Raw genomic sequence first — 13,740 nt, 5'->3', positions numbered from 1 at the left:
ATCCAGTTTAAGGTAATCCAGGGAGGTAACAGACCGTGAAAGATGATGAGTCTTCTTCTCATTAACGCTCCCACTTGCTGCATTGCCACTCACCCTTTCCCATCAAAACCCACCCATGCTCCCCCTTTCTTTTCCCACCTTCAACTTACCTTCTCTTCTCCAAGTAAGTACATTCCTTTTCCCCTCTTTCTTCCCAATTCAATCTTTTTTCTTTTCTCATCTTTTCGTCTAAGACGCTTCCCTATCTGGTACCCATATCGACCCGGGTCGGATCCAAACGGGATTGTTTTCTCTTCATCTAGCGCTTTCTTTTTCAGGGCAAAAAGTAGATTTGAGAGGAAGGGCCAGAGTCCGTACTTGTGGGATTAGGTGTTCGGAAAAAGTTGATAATGTAAAACTACATTGACTGTTATGCCTCTTTGTATATACACTGCAGTATTTTTGTTGTTGTTGAAATGGACGGTGTTTGGTTTCCGCTCAGGGTTCTGCAATTGTGAAAGAAAAAAGCGTTTCAGTCATTCTTTTAGCCGGAGGCCAAGGCAAAAGAATGGGGGTGAGTATCCTTTCTTATCCCTTCATTTATATTTAGTAATACTATCGTTTGCTGGGTTCGTTTATATATATCATCAATGGAATTCTTTAATCACATGAGCATCTTCCTGTCTGATTGTTGAAATGGCCCGTAAATTTCTAATGCCTTTTTTAATCTGATGACTTTCCTTTAAATTACTCATTATTTGTTATTGCTGCTTTTTTTTAATAGTTTTCTTTTGTTTGTGTAAATAGGCAAGCATGCCAAAGCAATATCTACCTCTTTTAGGACAACCAATTGCTTTGTATAGGTAAATAAGAACAGCTTTTATCGACTTATTCATTTTGTTCCACAAGTACCATTTTATATTTAAGGATTGCTGCATAATGTTCGGAAAATATACAGTACGAGGCTCCATGTGAGTTAACACCACATGGTGTCTTTCGCTTTTGTCATTGGGTTATAATACGTCAGTTGTAAATGTTATCTTTGTCTATCTGTTCATTATGATGGTAACTGTTTACCTAAAATGTCTGTTTATCTTTGGCAGTTTATATACTTTCTCACGAATGATTGAAGTGAAAGAAATTGTTGTGGTTTGTGATCCATCATACAAAGACATTTTTGAAGGTATCTCTCTCTCTCTCTCACACCAACACACAATATATGCATACCGGAATATACATATGCATGCTCATATATGCATTTTGTTGGTTGACTGCGTTTGGGCACTCACTCCCAAAATGTGTATGTATGTTTTGTGCTTGTGGTACCTTGAGAAGCATTTCATCCTGTTTTGGTATCACCTAGATCTTTTGATTCCAGTGCTTCAGGGGACATTCCTTTTAATATGATGCTTTTTTGTCCCAGAAACCAAAGACAAAATTAATGTAGACCTTAAATTCACGCTTCCTGGGAAGGAGAGACAGGATTCTGTTTATAGTGGGCTTCAGGTATCTGGGAAATGCTTCTACATTCAGAATAAAGAGTAAAGAACATTGTTAGTTTCAGTATGTCATACTTTTGTTTACAACATCCTTGTATACAACTAGTCTTTGGTTCTAGCTTGTGAAGGTTAAATCATCATTCTTCATTAAGAAAAGCTCACTTTATATATTGGAGATTCTACTTAAAATTAAGTTACGAAAATCAAGTTATTCTTCATATAAAATTTTCCATTCTTATTTTTCTGCATTTCTTTGTGCCTCCTAGACTGGAATAAGTTTTTCTTCAAATAAAGATTTTCCATTTTCATTATCTGCACTGGTTTTTAGTGTCATCTTTGACCTTTTGTCAATAGTGGACGTCTTCCATATAGAATGAAATTTGTTCCACGTGTCATAATGGGACCCAATTTTGGTCCAGCAGTATCAGTATTCAAGAATTCTGATCTGGATATATCCCTACTTCCTGAAAATTTTCTTACTGAGGTATGTTTCACACAAATTACTCTAAAACATAAACTTCTAGAAATTTTCCTATCTTAAGCCCATGGGAATGTTATCAGAATTTTTACACAAAAGTAGAGCTGCATGTAGCTGTGGCCTTTCCCTCAACATATATGATATTAAAGTTTAGTTATATTCCTCAAATTATAGTCCCTCCCAAAGCATGTACTAAAAATACCAATCCTCTGAATATAGTACTAATCAATCTCACACAATTGTATGCCAACTCAAAAAGTTATATTCTATCTCTTCCTTTGCCCTAGCAATTTTATTTGAATTGATTAGTTACCTGATTTTTACTTATAAGTTGATAGTTTGCCTTTTTCTCTGGTCTTATGTTCCAAGGAAATTTTCTGATGGATGCTGTGACTTGTTAATTTGGAATTTCCTTTGATATTTTCCAAGACAATGCCTTCCTTTGTATGTTTAAGTCACCATACCTTTTTCTTCTTATTATATTGCCATTTTTGTCTACAGGCAGTTGATTTGAATTCTGAGCTTGTTTGCATTCATGATTCTGCACGACCCTTGGTAACATCTGAAGATGTAGAAAAGGTTTGGACTCAATAAATGTGGTAATATATAATGCAGTTAAATGAAATTAGTGCGACTCTAGAGTCTAGCAATAAAGATAAGGAATTGGAATGTAATCCTGGTATCTATGGGAGGTTGGATCAATCAAAGCCATGTATATACTCTCTTGTGCTTCTTATGTATGGCATAGTGACAAGTAAAGTTCTAGAATCATGTTCTGGGTATCGATTGATGCAATACTGCATTTATTTTGAGTGACTGGTTCTTTATTCTGAACTGTTTAGCTGTGACAAGCTTTAAGCTTTGGTTTCAGGGAAGGATAGAAACAGGTAAGGATGGATAATATATGGATCTAATGGACAGGTTTTCATAACCATTTCCCTACTCTGTAGCTTAGCCATTGAAATATTTTTCCATTGTTTTTGTCTTTTCACCAATTAAAGCATAATAGCGGACAATATTCAGATTCTGATACCAGGATGCTTACAGTTCATGTGTGACAGACAAATTTGATGCCCTGCCTTAGTCCCTCATGCTGATGGTATATAACAATGTGGTGACTTCTTTCCACATTTGTGCTATTGGATTTGTGATGCAAGTGCAAACTGACTTTGGAAACAGACAAATAGTTTTAATAGAGTAAAATAGGCATAGATTGTGGAGTAGTTAGTGAAAGGGAACAGACGGTTTTATACGTCCTGGTGTTTTGATGAACCAATGAGACAAATTCTTTAAGGTGTTTAATCATTTGCATGTCTCTATATACAAGTCACTCCCCTTTTCCTTTCTTTATATCTTTGTTTGGATAACAACACAATTACATGCGAGTCTTTACACATATCAAGCTTCAACTTTTTCTATAAAAGAAGTTCAAATAGTACCTTATTAGATCTATCATTGCTTTATTAGGTTCTTAAAGATGGTTGGCTGATTGGAGCAGCAGTACTTGGGGTTCCTGTGAAAGCCACAATTAAAGAGGTAGAGATATTAATCTTCAAGTCACTTTCTTATACCCTTCGAACTGAAACAGACTATCTAATATAACCACTACTTTTAATGGCCATGTAAAATAACGGCTTTATGACCTAGCAGGATGGAAGTAAATTATGTAGATTTCAACATGATATTGCTAAACTGGGATATATATTACTATATAAATTATATTTTTGTCTAGCATTGATTTTTTCAAAGAAGGAAAATCTGGGATGGAATTCTATCTGCGTCTGTCAATGGAAGTTACATAATGAACAGATATTTTGCATTTTTGTGTCTATATGTCAGTTTTGAGAAATGTTCTTTGATAAATTAGACTTTGGAATAGTCCTTTACTGAAAGATAACTGACTAACTTGGCATGGTAAGGAGGTCACACATATATCATTTTCTACTAGTTGTTATAGGTATTATTCACGCAACATTTTAATGTTCAAGCATTTAATATATGATGATTCTGTTGGAAGCTCTATGCAACACATGGTTGCCATGCTGTTTGTCTCTAGCAAATAGAGACTAACATATTTCATTCTTATTTCAAGAGCACAAACATATTACTGGTGATGATCTTCTCATGTTTATCTAATTAATTGATTGTACTATATGCCCTGATCTTCTGCCTAGGAAAATAGTGAATCGTATGTTTTATGCATTAGAAGCCCTTTGCATTAATCGCATGTTTGTCCTATTGTTTATCTCTAGTTAGTTGTCATTCTTAACCAAGACTTCAAAAAAGATTACCATTCATTATATCTTTCCTTGTTTAATTGATTTAAATGATTATGTAATATGTTCTTTTCCTGCCCAGACAAATACTGATTCATATGTAGTGAAGACTCTGGACCGAAAAACACTATGGGAAATGCAGACCCCACAGGTTTACTCGTTGAAAGAGATAACATATGATATTATTATCTTTCTGAGAATGATTTAATTGAATATACCGCACACATAACTGAACAACTTCAAATTTATCATACAGGTTATTAAGCCAGAGTTGCTGAGAAAAGGTTTCGAGCTTGTGAATAGGTACTTGATAATTCTCAATTTTCTAGTCAAACTACTTATTGACTGTCTTCTTTTGAAAAATATTTGGGGAAAATTTAATTTAATATTGCGTTTCTGTTATTGACTGACATAAATGCATATATTCTTGTCTTTCAAATTTTTATATTGTAAAAATATTTAGAAGAGAATCTTATATTGCAGGTTCATTTATTGGGATAGAAAGTTGATATGCGTTTCATATTTTCTTAGATCCATTAATCCATTAGCTATGCATTTATATGCACCTATAAATAAGGAATGGATGCGTCCTCATTCGGGTATTTCTAGTTACTTCCATTTCTCGTAAGACACATTTTGCTCCTTTTCAACTGAGCTATGTTAACATGGTTCTTATGACAAAATACTTTGATGTCATTTAATACAGGGTCGTTTGATACCTTGAACTATAGAGGGATTGTCTATTTTGCACATAAGCAACTAAAACTCTAATCTCTACTTAACTCTCCATCAGTTTTGAGCGACTACCACTAGTCTAAAAAAGCATGTCATTTTTTTTATAGAAATATGGTAAGCCTCATTAAAACCCCCCTTCATAACCTCCATGTTACAGCAGTAACGTGAAGGACATTGGAAGGAGGAAAAGAGTGTCTATGATTTTATTAATAGAACAATAATACAAAACCAGTTCCTAAGAACCTTCTGTTACAACATAAAACTTAAAAAAAACTTCCTACACTAATACAAACAACTCACAACGACACAACATCCCAAACACACAACTTATAATTCAACCTATTCCATCTTTAGCTAACTTATCTGCTTCCCAATTGGCAGCTCTCAGAGTATGCCTAATAATAATGTCCTGACCTTCTACAAGGGAAGCAATATCTTTCACCAAAGACTCAAACATAGGGGTACATATAGCCGGATTTTTGATCCACTTTAAAGCAGTAAGAGAATCCGATTTGAGAATAGTTGATATGATCTCGATTATGAGATTCGAGTCATATATGTGAATGCCCGATCGTGATTCTAGTAAGAACTCCACAATACTTTGAATGTAATTTGAAATTCGCAAACAACGTTGTAAAATAGAAATAGATAAATAAATATGGAAATGCAAAGATGAAAGATATGTTGAAATGGATTAGCAGTGTAGGAAGAGTGATGGTTGTGGTTAAGGAAAATAAAGGATGAAAAGGTTGGTGAAGATAGTAGGGAGTTGGTTTGTAGTATGAAGAATCTCAAGGAAATGGATTGACCCGTTAGCTATATATAGCTAAGAACCAACAATATAATATGATGGAATCGAGGTCGAAGAGGATGAAACGTGACCTACTAGCTATAGGTGAGTTAGGAACCAACGTTATAATAAAATGAAATGGAGGAAGGCTTCAAGATTGACAAGAAACCGATAGAGTTCTAATCCAAGAACTAAAATGAAAGCAACCTTTCAAAGAGTTTATTATGCAAAAAGTTCTTGCAATTGTGTTTATTTGACAAAATTGTCAAAACACTCTTGAAGATGAGCTAGACTGAAAGATGCAAAATTGCTTAGCTCACTCCGCGTTGAACTTTTGACATTGCTTCTTTTTTGAAAATTGGGATCCTCCTTGTAAGATCTTTCGCTCCAATTGGATGTAGAATTAGAAACAGGTCGAGTGTCGTCTCTCCTCTTTACTTGCCTTTTGATCTTCGGTGGAGGTGTTTGTGAACAAGAACCTTTTTCAATTATTCGATCCAACTTCTTTGAGATTGAGATTCTTTTTGAGCAAACTCCTTATTTCTTGATTGAAATCTTGAAATTGAGAATTTGATGTAAAATCTTGTACGTTGTCTCTTGTATAATCATTTGGTCTTGTATACTTTCGAGACATAATGAAAAGAAAAGATTAATAAAGATGAAAATAAACCTCATCAACACAAAACAAATATCACCAATACACTCCAAAGAAAAGTCTCTCTCGTGTTTCACTCGGGATGGCTTTTACCCTTAATGTACACTCTTTCCTTTTACCGCTCTTGCTTTCCTTTAAAGTTCTTGTGGAACTCCCTCGAAGTTTACAAGGTGTCTTGTAGACTTCGGCTAAAACAATTGTGGCTTGGTTGGAGAATAATGTGAGTAAAGAAAGGAATGGCTACAAGAAAGAACGAAGATGAGAATAGGTAATGAAATCGTAAAGATAATGAAAGAAATGATGAAACAAATACGAAACCTTCTTAATTATTTTTTTCAAAGATGAAAAAGATTGCTCTCGCCCTCTTTAAAATTTTCTTTTCTTTTCGATTTTTTACTAATCCAAGAGAGAGAAAATGATACCATACGTTTACTGAATCGGCTCGCTCTGATATCAAATGATATGATCTCGATTATGAGTTCCGAGTCATATACGATGTTGCCCGATCGTGATTCTAGTAAGAACTTTTTGCATAATATACTCTTTGAAAGGTTGCTTTCATTTTAGTTCTTGGGTTAGAACTCTATCGGTTTTTTGTCAGTCTTGAAGCTTTCCTCCATTTCATTTTTTATAACGTTGCTTCCTAGCTCACCTATAGCTAGTGGGTCACGTTCCACCCTCTATCACTTCGATTCCATCTTTGTTTATTGCTGGTTCCTAGCTCCATATAGCTAGCGGGTCAAAATCCATACTTTTTATTTCATCATTCGTCTCCTAGACCATAACATCTTTTACCTTCACCATACTTCCATTCTTTCCACACTATAAATTATTATCACCACTACACTTTCCCCACTTTCCTTCATTTTGTTAAACCACAACCATCACTCTTCCATCACCTTTTAAACCACTATATCATAACCTACAACCTTTTATTTTCAATTTACTTATATCAATTTCTTTCTTGTAACATTGTGCATTTTCAGTTTTCAATCAAAGCACTGCAAAGTTCTTACTAGAATCACGATCGAACAACATCATATATGACTTGGAACGCATAATCGAGATCATATCAATAGTCCTTCGAATTGGAGCTAATCCTATTTCCTCCATAAGTAGCAACCCTCTTTTGATAGCCAATAACTCTGCAACTCTCTAAGTATAAGAGGACCACTCCTGACCCTCTAAGAAAACGAACCAAACAACATTCCTTCACTATCCCTTATCAATCCACCTATACCTCCTTTATCCCATCCCTTTACCATCGCACCATCTACATTTAGTTTTACGAACCCTGAAGGAGGAGGAACCCACCAAGATGAAGAAGAACAACCCTTCTTCTGTCTTCCCACTAAATCTGCTAGTCTTAAATCACACACTAGTGAATCAAAAGGAATATGCACATCTTTAAATCCCGCCACAAACCAAGAAGCAATTCTAAATCGAACAAGGAAGAACAACGTACCATCCACCTTCCTATTCTCAAAAATTAGTTCATTTATACACTTCCACACCGACCACAAAACCGCCCTTGGAATGAATTTCCAAATAATGGAGCTCAGAACTAGATCATCCTATATTGTGATGAATGCAATCAAATTCTCTAGAGCCACAAACGAAACATTCCAAGAAATCAAGAATTTAGCCCACAATCCCCAGACCACCTCACAATGCACAAAAAAATGAGAAACCGACTCCACAAACTTACAACACATCGGACACAACGAATCATCAATCCCTATCGCACCTCGCTTCAACAGTTCCTCCTTAAGTGCCACTCTCTAATGGGCAACCTGCCAAACAAATGTTTCCATCTGGGGCGGTGCTACCCCTACCCATACATGACTTTCCCAAGTACCATCAGTTACCTCAGTGCCAACCCAATCAAAAAATTTCTTGATGCATGATTTAGCTGAAAAACAACCCTCCCCATTCCCTGTCCATACCTAACAATCTTCTTCCAAAGCTGATAAAGAGATACTACTGTTTAGGGTTGTTTTATAGTTTTATGTTTCTGTAAGGGGTGTATTTCTCTGTTGTGTTTTTTATGTAACTTTCTTGTGATTAATGAAATATTAAGACGTACTTTTCCTCATTCCACTGATTAAGGAGCTTCTCTACGAGCTCCATTAATCAAGAAGGGGTTTTTTAACGAGGCCTGTAATTCCTATAAAAAAACAAAGAAATACTATTTAACAAAGACATAAGCTGTAGCCATTGTTCAACCTCCCAATCCACCAAATTCCTTCTCACTTGAATATCCCACCACCAGCCTGAAGAATAATTCACCCTAAACTCTGCAACTTTACCCCCTTTATTGTTCGAGAGAGAAAATATCCTCGGGAACTGATCTTTTAGTAGAATCGAACCCAACCATAAATCCTGCCAAAATTTCATTGTCTTTCCATTTCCCGTTCTCAAACACATTTTTCATAAGACAATCCCCAAACTCATCACTAGAAAAGAAGTTCTTAATAACTCCTCTCCAAATCCACGAAGCACGTGTAGGCCAAGAATTCCCAATCATATAAGAGTTCAGATCCATGTTGTACACACAACACAACCCTTTTCCACCAAGATCCCTTTTCTGAAGCAAATTTCCAAACCCATTTTCCCATAAAAGCCTTGTTTAAAAGGGCAAAATTTGGAATCCCTAAACCCCCCAAACTCTTAGGCTTACACACCAAATTCCAATTCACCCAATGAATATTCCTTTTTTCTGTCGAACCACCCCAAAAAAAGGTTGCCATAATAGAGTTTAATTTTTTCAACACACATACTAGAATTCGAAAAATAGAAGGAAAGTAAATGGGGAGAGAACACAACACCGATTTCACCAAAACCACCCTTTCAGCTAAAGATAAAGACCCTTCCATCCAACCAACTTGTTATAAAATCTTTGAACAACCGGCTCCCATAAGGCTACCAAATTCCTCTTAGTCCCCAACGGTAATCCTAAATACTCTGATGGAAAAGACCTCACTGAACAACCAATATCCTTAGCCCAACAAGCTAGCACCTCCGCCTCAACATTAATGCCCAAGATTCTACTCTTGGCTAGATTTAACTGTATTCCCGCCAACATTTCAAAAATTAATAACACCCTTCTAACGTTCGGCAAATCATGAATAGAGGCCTTACTAAAAATTATGAGATCATCCGCAAATTGCAAATGCAACAACATGAAGGAATGCTCTTGGTTACCTAGCTCAAAGCCCGAAAACAATCCCTAGTCCACTGCTTTGACCAGCAGCAAATGTAGCAGCTCACCAACAAAATTAAAAAGCATAGGAGATAACGAACAACCCTGTCGTAATCCTCTAGCAATCTGAATTTTCTCCGTAGGTGATCCATTTACTAATACCGAAATGGATGCTGTTGACAGACATTGAAAAATCCAAGAACACCATTTTTCACCAAACCCCATTTTTGCCATTATTTTCAGCAAAATCAACCAATCAACCGAATCATATGCTCTTTTAAAGTCCACCTTAAACACTACTCCCTTCAGCCCTTTTTTTTTTCTAGAAATCAATACTTTCATTTGCAATAAACGAACAATCCATTATCTGTCTCCCCGGTATAAACGCAAACTGTGCCAGACTTATTATCTCATTAATTCACATACTCAACCTTCTAGCTAAGACCTTCGATAGGATTTTGTATAACCCTCCAACAAGGCTAATAGGCCTAAAATCTTCTAGCCCCTCCGGATTAACCCTCTTAGGGATAAGAGAAATAAAAGAATGGTTCACCTCCATGTCTCATTCCTTCCCTTGATGAAACTCCTTAAAGAACACCACCATATCTTCTTTCAAGTTTACCCAAAATTTCTTAAAGAACCCTAAATTCAAACCATCTGGACCAGGTGCTTTGTTACTGTCCAAATGTGTAATTGCTTCCCATATTTCCTCTTCGGAGAATGGCTTCTCAAGAGCCATGCTTTGCACTTTGGAAAGTTTTAAAAACTCCAAATCCAATTCCTCAACCTCCAAGGTATCTTTCTGATTAAACAATCCTTTAAAGAACTCCACCACCGAAGCTTTAATTAAATTAGGATAAAAAATGACTTCATTATTCACTTTGAGGGACTTAATACAATTTCTCCTCCCTCTAACTCCTGCACTTTGGTGAAAGAATCTTGTGCTCTTGTCTCCTTCCAAACCCCACTTCAATCTTGACTTTTGAAACCAAATCTATTCTTCTTTCTTGTACAGGTCCCATAATTCTTTTTTTGCTTCCACTAATACCTTCATTGACACCGTGGGGAGACCTTGTTGCAAATCTAATTCCATCTCTTGAATTTCTTTCTCAAGACTATTAATTTTTCCAGGTAGCTCTAGATAGTTGTTCCTAAACCATCTCTTTACCGCCACCTTCACTCCTTTAAACAGATTGGAAATGGGCATCTTCTTTCCGTAATTTCACCAATTCCTCCTCCATCATCTCACTAAACCCAGCCTCCTCCATGACATAATTGAACAACGTGAATGGTTTAGGTCCCCAATTCAATTCACTATTTTCCAACAAAATCATATTATGATCAGAAAAAGACCTTGAATGTAGGCTTTGACTTATCTTGGGAAATAACAATAAAAAACCTCTGATCTACCAGGAAACGATCCAGTCTAACATATGTCGGAACTTCCCTATTATTACACCAAGTAAAACGTCCTCCAGACAAAGGCAGATCCACCAAATTTGCTTTACACACGAACTCATTGAAAACACCCAATGAAACAACATTCACAACACCACCTACTTTCTCTTCCTATGACAAAACAACATTAGTCTCCTCCCAAACATACAGGGCAATTCACATTCTCCAAAAAGGATAGAAGCTCCCTGAAAAATTGCTCCTTATCTGAACCCACACTCGGACCATACACATTTATAAAACATAAAACCCCTGATAAACCTTCTAGAATACCCGTTATTGCCATAAATCTCCTCTGAATGAATTCTTCTTGAACAACAAACTCCTTTTCATTCCACATAGTAATTAACCCACTAGCAAAACCTTCAGCTGAAGATACTGCCGAACCAGTCAGAAATTTCCCTCTCATTTTCCTCACTAACGAATAACACAACTTCTAGTTTTGATTCTTGTAAAAATAAAATTATATGCTTCTTCTCATCAATAAACCTCCTTACAGCTCTAGCTTTAACCCTCCTACCCAAACCCCTAACATTCCAAGACATTAACGACCACTTAACCATCATCATCATTCCAAAACCTTATTAACCTATTCCAATTATCTTCCCCCATGCAATTCTCTCCCCCATGAGAGGGGAGGGGGTGATGGAGTCAGTTCTTGGCAGATAACACTGATCTAGCTTGCACTTGTAAGAGCAGCGCGTGCCACTCTTCTTCCCTTCTTCCTCTCTGTAACTTCATATATGTTATTGTTCTCAAAATTTTCAAATTAGAAAATTAGAAAAATTATTCCCATCTGAAAGTCAACCTTGTCTGAGCTTCTCACCATGTACCTCCCTCAGCCGAGAGATTGTTGACTTCCACATAAACTTTCCAAAGACACGTTTCTTCTAAATTTAGGCGTATAAACTTTTAACTTGGTACCAACTAAGACTAGAGAGTTGAGATTTTATTTATTTTTGTCATAAGAATGACTGATGTCTGTGTTGATTAGGTCACACACACACACATGCACATACTTATATATATGTGTGTATGTATCTTAGTGTGTGTGTAAACCTCTAGGGGATCAGAAAGACAAGTGAGATGCCAGCCTTACGCAGGAACAGTGACAGGATTGGTGGAAACCATCTGTGATGGGTAGATAAAGTTCGGTTCATATGGGTTTAAAGGATATTAGGATTCATACATTCCATCTTCTATGCAGGCAATGAACCTCCCTTTTGTTGAAAATGTTGCAAAACAAAAATGAAAAATCCCCACAGTTAACTTTAGTTTGTTATGGTTCATTAATTAAACATAAAACAAGGAGCATATTATGAACATCTATTGTTCCCTGCAGAGAAGGTCTTGAAGTGACGGATGATGTGTCCATTGTGGAGCACCTTAAGCATCCTGTATATGTAACTGAAGGATCTTATACCAACATCAAGGTATTCTTACCTTGTATTCTACGAAAGTGACACTCAATTATTCTTGTATAGTTTATTGTTTCTTCCATGGGAGAATGTAACCTTGTTATATTTGCATCGAGTGATGTGCTAAATTCTTGTATTTTGCAGGTCACGACTCCCGATGACTTGTTACTTGCAGAGAGAATTCTGAATATGAATTCGGCTGACCGTACTAAATAACACATTTAAACACTTTCTGAGGTCTCCCAATTCCTCTGCTACAACTGAATTTGGGTGCATTTCAACATTGTAAGTGCCCTCTAAAAGGAGCCACTTATGAGTTTCTAAGATCATCAAGACATTCCATTAATTCTTTCTGAGAAAACTTGTTCCTTATTGCAGGGTTGCTATAACTAGGAAAAATGTATTTTAGGTGGCGAGGATAAAACTGTATGTTATACTTGGGCCTAAGAAATTGTGCAGTAGAGGAATAATTTCTTTGCAAGAATGTTTCTTGTCTCTTGTAATTCACATAAAATTGGCATCAACTTTCATGAAATTTATAAATTTTAATTTCAGCAGATTATATCATTGGACTTTATCATTAATAAATTATGTTCCTTAATGATCTCACTTTCCTGAGTGCTACAAGGGTTCTTAAGATTGGTATATCAACAGAATATCTGCGCCCATCCATGCTGAGAAAATCAGAATGTCTTAACATTTTCATGGATGTATTATATGCACATACACACGCATCTTGGCAAACCCAAAAATCAGAGAAATCGATCTGTGCAAAGGAAAATGTCACCAAAACCGAGGTCTGTCTGAAAATAACCAGTTATAGGCAGCAACGGCAGGGACAGGGCGTGTGCAATGTGTCCATCTTTGATGAACGGCAGAGTGGACTTTTTTTCCCAAAATGAATTTTGAAATCCATATTTTCTCTTCAAAATTAGAGTTAGATCTTATCAAATCCAAATTCATTTTATTGAATATCCGGTCAAATTTGGATTCCAAGTTCCCAGACATAGCAAAAAGATTTTCTAAGGAAAAAGAACTTGTTCATGTAGATAAAACTATAAATGGCAATGTATCTAGCAATGGAATATTTGCATGTGTAATTTGGGGTATTAGGAAACCTATAAAAGGCATTATATGTTTCTACAGTTAATCCAGATCCTAAGCCAGTGATTATATATAAGTTCACCGGTATTCTATATTTTAATCATGTAGACATATGAAAGGGAGTGCAATAATAGGGTCAGGTAGTGAAG

The 13,740-nt window shown here is 36.1% G+C and overlaps 1 protein-coding gene across 3 annotated transcripts; it reads left to right on the top strand.

Annotated features, from left to right (window-relative positions):
- On the top strand, window positions 1–12,962 carry LOC120203939 (2-C-methyl-D-erythritol 4-phosphate cytidylyltransferase, chloroplastic). 3 transcript variants are annotated; one of them, XR_005523908.1, is made up of 13 exons: window positions 7–163; window positions 318–391; window positions 482–553; window positions 787–842; window positions 1,083–1,162; window positions 1,403–1,485; window positions 2,458–2,535; window positions 3,424–3,492; window positions 4,315–4,383; window positions 4,489–4,535; window positions 12,412–12,502; window positions 12,632–12,772; window positions 12,866–12,962. XR_005523908.1 is itself a non-coding variant. In XM_039204074.1 (12 exons), the coding sequence occupies exons 1-12, from the start codon at window positions 43–45 to the stop codon at window positions 12,701–12,703; spliced, it is 912 nt and encodes a 303-aa protein (XP_039060005.1). In that variant the 5' UTR covers window positions 8–42; the 3' UTR covers window positions 12,704–12,799. The 3 variants fall into 3 exon arrangements, 1 of the variants encoding a protein (XP_039060005.1); XR_005523910.1 differs by lacking the exon at window positions 12,866–12,962 and having other exon boundaries at window positions 1–163; window positions 12,417–12,502; window positions 12,632–12,694; XM_039204074.1 differs by lacking the exon at window positions 12,866–12,962 and having other exon boundaries at window positions 8–163; window positions 12,632–12,799.
- Window positions 12,963–13,740: the final 778 nt, after the last annotated feature.

Source organism: Hibiscus syriacus, unplaced genomic scaffold (genome assembly GCF_006381635.1).
Source record: "Hibiscus syriacus cultivar Baekdansim isolate YM2019G1 unplaced genomic scaffold, ASM638163v2 tig00000340_pilon, whole genome shotgun sequence".
NCBI classification, from domain to species: domain Eukaryota; kingdom Viridiplantae; phylum Streptophyta; class Magnoliopsida; order Malvales; family Malvaceae; genus Hibiscus; species Hibiscus syriacus.
This window is presented reverse-complemented; position numbering and strand designations above follow the sequence as displayed.